The sequence below is a fragment of the Laetiporus sulphureus genome, assembly GCF_001632365.1.
Source record: "Laetiporus sulphureus 93-53 unplaced genomic scaffold LAESUscaffold_2, whole genome shotgun sequence".
Classification (NCBI taxonomy): Eukaryota; Fungi; Basidiomycota; class Agaricomycetes; order Polyporales; family Laetiporaceae; genus Laetiporus; species Laetiporus sulphureus.
The window spans coordinates 839,392-850,885 of NW_024468511.1; the positions used below are offsets into that span (position 1 = coordinate 839,392).

The 11,494-nt window shown below is 51.5% G+C and overlaps 5 protein-coding genes across 5 annotated transcripts; 2 read left to right on the forward strand and 3 right to left on the reverse strand.

Annotated features, from left to right (window-relative positions):
- Positions 1–70: 70 nt before the first annotated feature.
- Positions 71–2,480, reverse strand: LAESUDRAFT_164197 (uncharacterized protein). Its single transcript, XM_040901414.1, has 5 exons — positions 2,321–2,480; positions 1,795–2,111; positions 1,151–1,738; positions 840–974; positions 71–786 (listed from the first exon to the last, which is right to left on the reverse strand). Exons 2-5 carry the CDS (start codon positions 2,104–2,106, stop codon positions 367–369), a joined length of 1,455 nt encoding a protein of 484 aa, XP_040769688.1. The 5' UTR covers positions 2,107–2,111; positions 2,321–2,480; the 3' UTR covers positions 71–366.
- A 1,761-nt stretch (positions 2,481–4,241) lies between these two features.
- On the forward strand, positions 4,242–5,141 carry LAESUDRAFT_720010 (uncharacterized protein). Its single transcript, XM_040907736.1, has one exon. It carries the CDS (start codon positions 4,512–4,514, stop codon positions 4,761–4,763), a length of 252 nt encoding a protein of 83 aa, XP_040769689.1. The 5' UTR covers positions 4,242–4,511; the 3' UTR covers positions 4,764–5,141.
- Positions 5,142–5,849: 708 nt separating this feature from the next.
- LAESUDRAFT_710542 (uncharacterized protein) lies at positions 5,850–7,155 on the reverse strand (the record flags this gene model as incomplete). Its single annotated transcript, XM_040906773.1, has 5 exons — positions 5,850–5,991; positions 6,288–6,383; positions 6,557–6,687; positions 6,947–6,971; positions 7,088–7,155. 5 exons carry the CDS (start codon positions 7,153–7,155, stop codon positions 5,850–5,852), a joined length of 462 nt encoding a protein of 153 aa, XP_040769690.1.
- A 918-nt stretch (positions 7,156–8,073) lies between these two features.
- Positions 8,074–9,967, forward strand: LAESUDRAFT_776483 (Bud-site selection protein; the record flags this gene model as incomplete). The annotated part of the gene is made up of 5 exons (XM_040913831.1): positions 8,074–8,196; positions 8,289–8,377; positions 8,438–8,504; positions 8,565–9,352; positions 9,409–9,967. 5 exons carry the CDS (start codon positions 8,074–8,076, stop codon positions 9,761–9,763), a joined length of 1,422 nt encoding a protein of 473 aa, XP_040769691.1. The 3' UTR covers positions 9,764–9,967.
- A 269-nt stretch (positions 9,968–10,236) lies between these two features.
- On the reverse strand, positions 10,237–11,269 carry LAESUDRAFT_710544 (uncharacterized protein; the record flags this gene model as incomplete). The annotated part of the gene is made up of 3 exons (XM_040906774.1): positions 10,237–11,109; positions 11,137–11,169; positions 11,222–11,269. 3 exons carry the CDS (start codon positions 11,267–11,269, stop codon positions 10,237–10,239), a joined length of 954 nt encoding a protein of 317 aa, XP_040769692.1.
- Between the last annotated feature and the right edge of the window lie 225 nt (positions 11,270–11,494).

The window sequence follows — 11,494 nt, forward strand, 5'->3', positions numbered from 1 at the left end:
GAGGTCCTGTAATTCTTCCATGTCATGAGCTGTGCGCAAGTGGTCCCTGAACTGTGCTTCCATTATCTGGATGTCATTCGCTGTCGCAGGTTTGTAACCGGGAGTGAGCGGTATATGGAGCTTCTCTCTGGTAATGCCGTCCCAGAAGATAGAGTCCGATACTTTTCTCGACTTCCCTGTCTCCGGGTCCTCTACCCTGGTTGTCGGCATGTACTGTGCGATCGAGTCTTGAATGGAGTCGCGCAGATTCATGACGTCCTCGTCATAATGCTCTGCGTTCATGCGCGCCACCACCGATTCGAACCACATACCTGCCACCATCCATGCTCCTCGTTCCAGCAGCTTCAACTTGCCGCTGCGAGACTTCTAATCTGTCTTGAAAGGATCTATCATTGATGCATAAAGCGCCACCAGGGCCGGATGATTGCATGGAAGATCGGCCTTCTGTTTCAATTCCACCCGATGTAAAATTTTGAAGACGGCCATCAGCTCGTCCTCAGGCTGCTTGTCACGCAATTCCAACTGGTGTAGGATCGTTCTCGCCTTCTCAATCAATCCGTACTTTTGTTTCGATGATGACTTCTCTTTGACAACCTTGTCGTGCTCCGGCGCGGCATACTCACCCTTCTCACCGGCAACCTTGCTACGTCTCTTGATGGCGTCCCAAGCATATGTTTCGAGGGCGATCAACCCTCTCTTGTCTGGCCATTCTGTGTTGATGTCGACGAGGCGCATTTGGAGGTTAGGGAGGAGCACCTCCCGAGCGTTTCTCATGGCGCGCGAAATCTACGTCGGCAGAATCAGCCTGAGCTAGCAATGACTCCACAAGCCTGGCGTACCTCAAATGCTGCCTGGGGTTTCAAGCATGCTTTCTCGACGACTGCGAGCATGCTGTCAGATTGGTCAAGGTACTTCGCACCCTTCTGATAGCCAACCGACAGCATTTGCGCCATTGGTTCGATCCAAGTGGCGATCTAAGAATGATGAACATCATTAACCGAGGCAATGATCACATATATGGCCAGGACTGCAGCGATGCTCTCGCCGACGCAAGCTGCTCTGACCAAGCGGCTACCTTGCGACGATGTATTGAGCAGACCATCGCCGCGGAAGCTAATGTGGTGCGCAGATAGGATGATGGAGGACATACCGCTTTTACCACCACTGGAAAGCGGTTGAGCGAGTTGTGGAGAGCACGGAAGACAGACAAGGTGGGGAGAGGATATGGGCGCCATTTGCTCCCGTGCCTTGTGTGGAAGAGATACGCGAGGCGGCTCTTTACCTCCTCGACGTCCATCCCGAGATCATTCGACCATGATTGGTCGATCGCTTTCTCGACGTCAGCGTGGTAGTTCCGGAGAGAGGCGATATACTTCTTTTCATGCGTTCCGATGTAGAAGCCCTGGGACTTGAAATGCCGGTTGAATATATCGTCGATCCTCTGAAGGAGCTCGGGTCGCCAGAAGCGTCGGCTCTCATCCCGAGTTGCGGACAGCGCATCGAAGGTGACATGTACCTTCTTGGCAGCCACGCGTCGAGGATCTTGCATGTACTCCCGTACGAGTTCTTCGCGCAACTTTTCGTCTTTCAACTCATTGTCAATGTCCATCTCGAGGTCTTCCTCCTCCTCCAGAATGGCCTCCACTTTATCAGCAGGAGGCAACTTTCTCTTCGGCGGCATCCGAGCCACAATCTTGTTCATCCGGTCCAGCAATTCCAACATTGTCGTCGCAAGCAGCTGAAAAGGTGGGGTTTAGTAAAAGCAAGATGGTACTGCATAAGGTCGTGACTTACCGCGCCGTGAGTCCCCAACATTTTGGATAAGGAGCTCGCGTTCATGATAGACTGATTTCCCCGGTAATACTCATCGTATTTCGATACCTCGACTAGGAAGCGCGTGAACGGCTTGCATTGCAGCACCTTTGACTCCGGGGATTTCAAGCTGAGCTGCTTGACACTGATCTTCTCACACTCATCATCGAATGATTTCGATCTCTCGGCGGATTCGAGCTGCTCCACACGTTGCCACATCTTGTCAGATGCCCCTGCAAGGAAACGATGCTTGCTGTCATTGGACGAGAGATAGGAGCCGACCTCGTCATTCATGCGCGCTGAAAATGAACAGGTAATGTCAGCGGGTTGTCAAGTTACGCCGACGCGGCAATGTGATCATGAGACTATCGCCGCGGTTGCTTTCGACGGTCACCGCAAGGGCAGGCCGAGCATAATGAGCGAGGCAGTGCGGCAATGTGAGACTATTGCCGCACTTCCTCTCAACCGTCACAGTCACAGGTAAGATCGGTGTCCCATGGAGACTTACTGATATCGTAGACTTTGCATCCCCACCAACACAGCCGCGTAACTTCCGTGTTGATGCTCTTGAGCCGCTCCTCGATATTAGCGGCTCGCTCTCCAGTCACCTTGTCCAAACGACTCTTGAGGTCATTCGCGAGCTTCGCTGATTGTTGGATGAGACCGGCGATCGCGGCGCATCGATGCTGACCTCCCAAAGTCACAACATTGACAGGCGTACGGATGTTTTTCCCGAATGCCAGTCTGGGAAGTTTTCCGGCGAGGTTCTTGTTGTTTGAGGGCTCCCATTTCAGCACTGCCGGATCGATGGCGATGCGCACAAAGGTGTCGGGCTAGAATTGTTCATACTTGGCTTTGATGCTCGCTTGAAGAGCTTTAACTTCGGACGGGTCAAGACCACGCCTGTTATACTTGTGGAATTGAAGATGGTATCCGTCTTCGCCATCGAGAATGTCCAGTTTCAAGTATCCCAAGAAAATGTTTTCGGCTTGTTGACGAAGCGCCAGCTCTTGTCGCGCTTCAGCAGTGAGCACGTCGTCATCGACGACCTGTAGGGGTTTGGGTTGTATGTCGGTGCTTTTCATTTCGCAGACACGCACCATTGGCTCAAGAGTCTCCTCGCATTCATCCGGTGACTCCTCATGTTCAGACTCGCTCGGAGGAGGTTCGCTCAGTTCCGACTCGATCACGTCCTTCTTCTTCCCTTTATCTCTGCCTTTACCTTTCCCCCCTTCCTCTCCTTGGCTGGGGAACCAAGATTTTTGCTACTGGGACCTGGCTTTTGAGGCTTCATGACTGCCACCTTGCTTTGGGCAGCCGTGGCTGCAGTTGCAGCGCTCTTGCGAGGGGTAGACATGAAACTGGTTTGGAAAGAGGGTGATGTTGGTAGTTTGAGGACAAGAAGCAGCTGAAGGCAAACATGAACATGAAACATGTATGATCCGACCGTCGCTCCGCAGTACCTACATATTTCCCACAGAGGGATATCAATAACAAAACACATGTTTATTTTGTGACTTACTAGAGAGAGATTTAAGATGTGCTGTTATAGGGTTCATGATTATAATGCGTGGACAACAGCAGCGGCAACGCGAACGCCAGTGCATTGCCGCAATAACCGGCCTAGCGGGAGTTGGACATGTAATTTCAATTCCTGTACTGTCATTGGCCCTCTAATGCAACTTTTTGACCTTTTGAGTTTCTATGGTCTGAAAAGTCATCAAATTGACTCCGGAGCTATTGCAATGGATAGCTATGCTTCTGATGTACCTGTTCAATTTTTTTTTCACGCTCCGGTCTTGAGATGTTCATGATACCGGAAGGCAAGTTACGCTCGACGTAAGACTGTTGCGTCAGACTGCAAAACAAGATGCGAAGTCATCAGTCTACACACGAACAACCAGCTACATCAATTACAACAAGCGAAGCTATATCGCAAGAAGGAACAAGTCAGAAGGGGAACGATAGTAAACCGAAGACCAATCTCGCCTGTTCCTTCGTATCCACAGTGAAAAGGTGCAGAGAGCGTACACAAAGCGGTATTTATTGAATAATGGCCGTACACGAGGCTACGATGCATGGAGGAACTCGTTTCCTAGCTGCGTCGAGATGCAACCTGGCCTCAAAATCTCCCTTCGTCGAACCTGACAGTCAAACCATGGCGTGGTATTTCCGAGACGTGCGTTTACACGTATGCAACGCGTGGAGACATAGGCGCGTAGGCCAGTAGCACACGTGTGACATGACGAGGCAGGTTCGGCACGGTTGTCGCGGAGATTGACCTCGAAACATGTCGAGGAGCACACCGGCATCGTCGAGGGCGACAGCTTTCTCTCAACCTGCGTCAACCTGAACGGAGGCTAAACTCGTCACAATCAAATCGCAACGTCGTTATTTAGCCGTCGCGTTTCCGCGGAGGAGATTTTCGCACCCAGTCATGAATATTCGTCCAGCATGTGGGGAATGCCGATCGCTACAAATATCGACTCACCATTGCCACTGCTGGAAGCATCTCGCGTATCTGTTCCTTCTCCTCCTCAGGCCGAACGTTGATCCGAGCCAGAAACTGTCTTCACGAGTATCTCCACTAGCTAGTAGAGCAGCTGTGCGCTTTCTCAGTGTTCATGGATAATGACCATCTGTAGAGTGATATCTCCCGTCGATAGCTTGAACGGCAAGCATGGAGGATAGCGAACAACATGGAGGACGTTTCCAGACGAGTCAACAAGATGAACGTGACTATGAGTGTTGGTTCGGCCCTACAGATCCTTGCAGTATTTGCGATACGACTGATGAGTGTCAAGGTCACCTTGATGCTGCTTCATAGGGCAGTTTTCACCATTCATTGTCCATCAAGTAATGTAGTAGGGGAGGGCAGGACGGTAGGCAGGATGCGACGTCGCAAGCCGTCCATGGTCCGTTGTCTTGCGCACCAAACAAGTGATCACTAGCAAAATCTTTGAGTGGCATATTTGGTCTGCTTTTGACTGGTGAAATCCCAGCCTAGAAAGCAATGTCAGACCATGTGGCTGCGACGCGGTACCCTCCCTTTGCTCCCGCTACGCTTTTGCAGATGCTTCTGCGGACAGCGCACAGCGATCCTACTTGAAGCGACATCTCTGCCACCGTTTTTGACTTGCGGACTAAACAATTAAACCGTGTATTATGGCTCGACTACACGGAGATCAGCCGTCAACAAAGTCAACACGAGCGACGTAGCAACCAACTAGTAGGGCTCGTTCACGTTAAATTGTACGCACCGCCTGCAGACAGTCCTCACTAAAACACCTACATTTACAATGTTAACTTTCCTCCATGGAATACTCATTTAGCATGACGGTCGACAAATCGACCGTCTTCTGATGGTCAATTCGTCAAAGAATAGCGGCCCAACGATCTCCACGGTGCCACGCAAAGCAGCATCGTAACATGAATAATATGATGTGAGCTTTTCACCTCGCTCTTTCAGCTAACGTTCCTGCTTTCCAGGCCATTTAAATGACCGGTGCCGCGCGGTAGCGATACGATGACGAAGAATGTCACATGTGACACAACGTCGCGTCACAAGGCGCATCAGGCGAGTGGCCCATCACCACACATCGATGAATAGAACAATGTGTCATTGCGTATAAAGGATACAGGTTCCCTCCCTGTTAGCTTCGGAGGCGAAGCCTTTCAACGTGGAAAGCGCGACGAGCACAGAATAGCCTCAACATGATTCACCAGGACTAGCCCAAATCAATCATTAGACAACGCAAGACTAGGATGCAACAGGTAGAGCGCCCTCAACAGAGCGTATGATGCAGCCGTCATGACGAGCTGCTCGAGCAAGAGGAGATAATGGCTATGAGCGCTCTTTCCGTAGAAAGGCCGTCTCCCCATGTATTTTCAAGTCTGCGTCTCGCGACAACAAAGTGGTGGGCCAGCACAGAGAGTGATAGAAAGACGATCGATGGCGAGAACAACATACCGGATCGAATTCAATACTCGATGACGTCGTGGCCGATAATCCGAGATCCCCGTAGAGCGCGGTTCACTTATGAAACACGGGGCGAGACATTGAACATGCAGGCCAGAGGGATCAAGTACGGATTGAGCAGGCAAGATGGATTTCTGCAGCTCGAGCAGTCGTCACCGTCGTTCGTGTAGTCGCCTTTGCCGGCAGCGAGCGATGCGGTCCTCGTAAAGATTGTTATCGATCAAACACAGGAAGAACCTCACTTCGAATATGTGGCGAAGATAGTGACCAGGCTGCCAGACAAACCGCGTCGACATTCGAACCGCAAAGTCTGGCGATGAAATTCCCCTCACGCCGCATGGGCAGGAGCAGCGGATCCATTTGTCAAGAATAACAGATCGCGTCGTGCAATTCTGCTGAACAAGCCCAAAGTCACCAAGCATGCAAGAGTTGCAAAGATGAAAGCGAGTAACCGAGGGGCGATGGCATGGTGGACGCGAAAATGGGCGCGACTCACGAGGCGCCAACCAGAGTCGTTCGTTGCCACATCCAATATACGACATCGAGTCTCCGTTCCACGATTACCACTCTCAACGACATCTCTTTTTCAGCCCTGAACATATTTAACTCGTCTTAATCAACTTGCTATAACTCTTCCGCCTTTCGACGTGAGGCCTCAGGTCTCAGCACGTTCGTGGCGTACTGGGTTCACTGTACTGTACTCCTCCCAAAAAATCATCGAACCATCGAATCGTTTCGTTGGCTACTACCCTACACAAGCTTCACCTGGATTTTTCGCCCTTGGCTGCTCTCTCAATGATCAATCGTCGCTTCTCGACACTCCTGGCTCCTATCAAGATGGGCACCGGTATATCCACCTCCACCTCCACCTCCCAAGTCATCGTCCACCTTCCTATCTCATTACCCACGCGAATCAAACCAAAGCATATTAAGCATAATCTACGACATCTCATGGGGACACGCTGAATACGGCAGTCTAGCTATCGCCCGCCCTTAGGGTTGATACACAAATCAGAGTGGCAGCGGTCTTGAACGTCTGAATGTGCTTGTCAAACCACCTCAAACATCGCAGTATCTGCCAGTTGTTAAAATGAACGCTGGCACCATGATGGACGACATATTCAATATGACGATCAAACCGTCCACAAGACGCACGTTCGTGGCATTGATGGTGAGTCTCCTAGAATAATGGAGGTCTGTCATATGTTTGACGGATTTCAAACGCACCGCCACCTTTCGCTAGTGATAATTCTCGAGACGCAGATGGTCTTGGGTCTGTCAATCTGTCCCGCTCACCTACCATTATGCTCCTTTTTGCGGAGACTCGAGGCGGGAGACACCAGTCGGTCTCGTTCGATGGTCATGGCTCTTTGACGCCATCTTTGACCTGCATCAACGTGAACTCCCGCATCTCGCCATGCTATTGCTTTTTTTCTATCCTGGAGGCCTGTCGCGATGGGTGCTCTTTTGGTACTCGGATCGGCTGATCCTTCAAACCTCGAAGTTGTGGACGCGCCTCAAGGTTCGTCCCCCTCTTCTCGCTATGTCCCTCTTCTTGCAACTGATCTCAAGAATTCATCTTGTTCTCTCGCTCAACGCAATGTATCGACTGTGATGGCAGAGCGCATTGCCTCAAGACCAATTCGAGACTTGACGGAGGAAGAATATACGGAATCCTCATCACTACGACCGGACAATGGTAAGGCCTCAAACCGGTCTATGGGGTTCATCAGTGAGGGTACATAGATTAGAAAATGGAATAGAAAGGATGAAAACACCAGTGAAGTCTGCGTCCAGATATTTATAGCGAAGCCCCAGCTTTTGCAGCCGAGTATTGCAAAAACTACTGCTGCATTTCTCGCTGGGAGTATAAGTGAAGAAGCCTGCTTGATCGCCGTGCACTATGCACGGCTACCGTGGTCTTGTTTGCAGTCGATCTGGTCTTTGCAAGCCGATCGAAATGTTCTCTCGGGCTTCATGATATGATTGAAACGAGCCGTGAAGTTCTGAAAAGCTGCGCGTGTAACATTTTGTCATCCATGCAATGCGGCCTAGTCAGTGACGGTCTGATGACACAGCCAGACACTCCGCGCTTCACTGTATGCTTTTTGCCGTCCCCAGGCAGAGCCGGTCGAGGAGTCCAACAGCGCTTACTGCAGGCGCGATCTTTTCATTGGCTGGCCGCCTGGATTGTGGCTGTTTAAAGAGGCCATTTCAGCTTCTACTCGTACCTCAACGACGAGTTATCCTGCTTCGTATTGTGCTATTCACACCTGGAAATCATGTTCAAATCGACATCCATGAGTGCAGCACCTCGTGGAACCAAGAGAAGGAGAGAATCCAAGGAGGCACGAACGACAAGCTTCTTCCACGTGCTGCTGGCAATTCTGACATTGGACGCAAGCGTAGGATGATTTGTCTGTCAGGTTAACTGGAGAACTGGTAGATCATCCTGCCTCACCTTCTGGAACCCTCGAATTGAGCTCAATTACTTTAGCACCACGGTATCAGTCAAGTGAGGCAGGCCGCAAGGAAAGAGAAGGCGTTTGAGATACGGAAGCTCGTCAGGAAGGTCAAGTCACTGAGGTGTGTCCCGTAGACTATAAACAAACCATCCGCTACTTACGCTCATTCTCTTTTTGTTAGGACGAAAGATGTTCAAGCCGACGAGCAGTCAATATCTGACTATATCAGCCAACTTGAGGCCTTGAAGGTCAGTCTGCGTGCGCATATCCATACAAGTTTATCTGCTGAACCTTCACCTCAATTGAAGCGTCTAGATCATGAACCATTAGGGATCCTTGCATTGGAATTGAAACTCAAGAAAGATCGCCTGCTATCACAGAACGAGCAGATGCAAGCACTCATAAACGCTGAGCTATTAATTCACGTCCTCACGCTTGCCAATCCTGGTACAGCGGCTCGCAAAACTCAAGATCGCATTCTAAGCTCTAAGCTACTTGCGGCAACGACAAAATCGGTCCTCAGTTCACTTAAGCATATCATAGACCCAGACTCCGTGACTCTTCCCGAGGTTAAGGCTGCTGCTGGCCTCGGGGACGCTCCCTCTACACAGAAACAGCTGCGAGCGGCAAAGGCCACGGGCGCTCTTCCAGATGAGATTGGAAGCGATAGTGAGTCTGAGGGCGACGATGACGCCCAGGAGCAAGAATGGGCCTCAGAATCTTCCGATGAGGGTGCGGGAGACGGGTGGGAGTCCGGCTCTATCGATGACGCTGGGATAAGGGTTGCAAGTCATCTGTCAGCATCAGATGAGCACTTGGACTCCGGAGATGAGGAGGAGGATGAAGATGTGAGCGCCTCGGCATTAACAACAAACGTCACCAAACGCTCCGAAGCCGCTTTAAGACAGGCGAAGACCGCCGGTGCTTCAAGTGATATGAAGGGCAAAGGGAAAGCAACTGCCCAGTCAACGTTCCTCCCTTCCCTATCGGTCGGGTTCATCAAGGGTGACTCTGACGCGTCTGATTGGAGTGATGCGGAGGCGAGCGTTGCTGGCGGCGTGCGCAAAAATAGACGCGGCCAACGAGCGAGACGGGCGTAAGTGGGATCCTCGCATCCAGTTGCAACGTTTGAATTGACTTCGCACCGTGCAGCATCTGGGAGAAGAAGTACGGCAAAAATGCTAACCACGTCAAGAAGGAGCGAGAAGCGTTTACACGTAACCCGCGAGCGAATACGACGGCGAATCGCCGGGGTCCAGGTCAGCCCCGCAAGGACGCAGCCCCTGGCGCTCGCGCTCGCCCTCAACCGCAGTTCACCGCGCCTCCGAGTGACAAGGGCTGGTCTAAGAATAAAACGCCAGCAGGAGACACGCCAGTGGACATTCCACCGAAGCAAAAGCACAAGGAGGACAACTCGTTGCATCCCTCATGGGAGGCGAAACGGCGGCTGAAGGAAAAGCTCAACCCCAACATCCTGCCGCCGCAGGGCAAAAAGATTACGTTCTGAAGGGCATGTGTGCTTTATGGGGACAGGGCTTTGCATGCACACCGAATGTGCGATAAGCTAGTCCATGATTGTAATCGCGAGGAGTGGTCCACATCCTAGTCTCTGGCCACCATCATGGACGGCTTCGATGGAGGTCCCTAACACAGCTTAAACAAAGGCGTCGTTTTAGCATTCTGATGGTGTTCGCAATTGCGAACACGTAGGCAACGGGTATGCACATTCATTCTACCTTTCAGGCTAGATAAATCTTGGTAGTTGAATCAAGTATGGAACAGTAGTACTACACTAAGCGAGGAAACAGACAATGAAGACGCGACTCTACATCGATATCTAAAATGGCTAGACCTACGGAAGAAGCAACAGCATTGAAACAAAACAGATACAGCGGAAGAGAACAAAGCAGATGATCAAAACTGGTCTTGCAGAGCGAGTAGCGAATATAACAGTAGCTTCGCGCACTAATTGGACTCACTTCACTTCCGGCAAACATGTCTTTTTCCACTACTGCCTTGCAACCTACACTCGCGCGAACACCACATCTCTCCGCATCTTGGGCAACATGGGAAGTTGGACCCGACCCTTTTGCAAGCAGCGCAATGTGCTTGCACGCAGAACTTGGAGGTATCCTCCAGCGACTCGAGAGACGGACGCAAAGCCTTCGGCCGCACATGGGGCGAGGACGACAGATCTCCCACCGGTGTGGGCGGACCGGCGGAGGAGGGAGCAGTAGGGAAGTATTCGGAACCGGCATAAGAAGGTGGCGTGCGGCATATAGACGGGATGGTAAATGAAGGGAGATGTGGCGACGTCTCAGGTGAATTTTCCGAGGAACCATTTTGACTTGGGGAAAAGTGATGTAAACCATCGTCATCCTCCTCTCCGATGCCCTCGAAAAATGCCCACGAAGACGATCTCGAATGTAGAAGTGAGCGCAGAGATTGACGGGATGGGCTGGTGGGTGTGAACGAGCCTAGCAATTCCAATTCATCTTGTGGCGTGTGCAAGATCGCGGGGGCGATCGTCGGGAGTGTGACTCGGGTCGTTAGGAACGGACGACATGCTTGTTTTGATGTGAAGTGGGAGAGCTCGGCGGAGGACGACGACCTCGTGCGATGTGTTCCATGGCTCCTTGACGGTTTGATGGTCATGACGGCTTCCGATTTGGCGCGAGAATATATACGCTGCTCCGCAGAGGACTCGCTCTTACCGTGCCCGGCGGGGAGAGCATTGCCTCGAATGTAGATAGAGTGTGTGGCACCAGCAGACGGCTTGGGGTAAAGCGAGCCGTGCGCGGCTCTCGGGAATGAATCGCTGTGGCGATATTGCCTGGCGTTTGTCCCGTCTCTCTGCGACGAGCTAGAAATGACACTCACGGTGTGTGGGCCAACCCCCGACGAGAAGCCTGCCTAAGGTGCCGTGTGAGTGTCTAATCAAGGAATCATCAACTCGCATACTTACCTCACACCCGACTCTCATCTCTTCTGTCTGACAAGCCACCAACGACATAGTGGGTGATTGTAGTATGAACTTGTGGCGTTTGAGGGGCGCTGCATGTTAAGTGGGGGACGAGGCTGTTATAAGGACATGGAGTCTTCAGTGTCACACGACCAAAACTTACAGGCGGCTGCAGTCAATCAGGCGGCTTCTGCTGTTCCTATCACAGGCGCTGTACAAGGTACAAAGACTGCTGTACATGTATCAGCCGACCGTGTGGGAATAGCGGGGGACAGA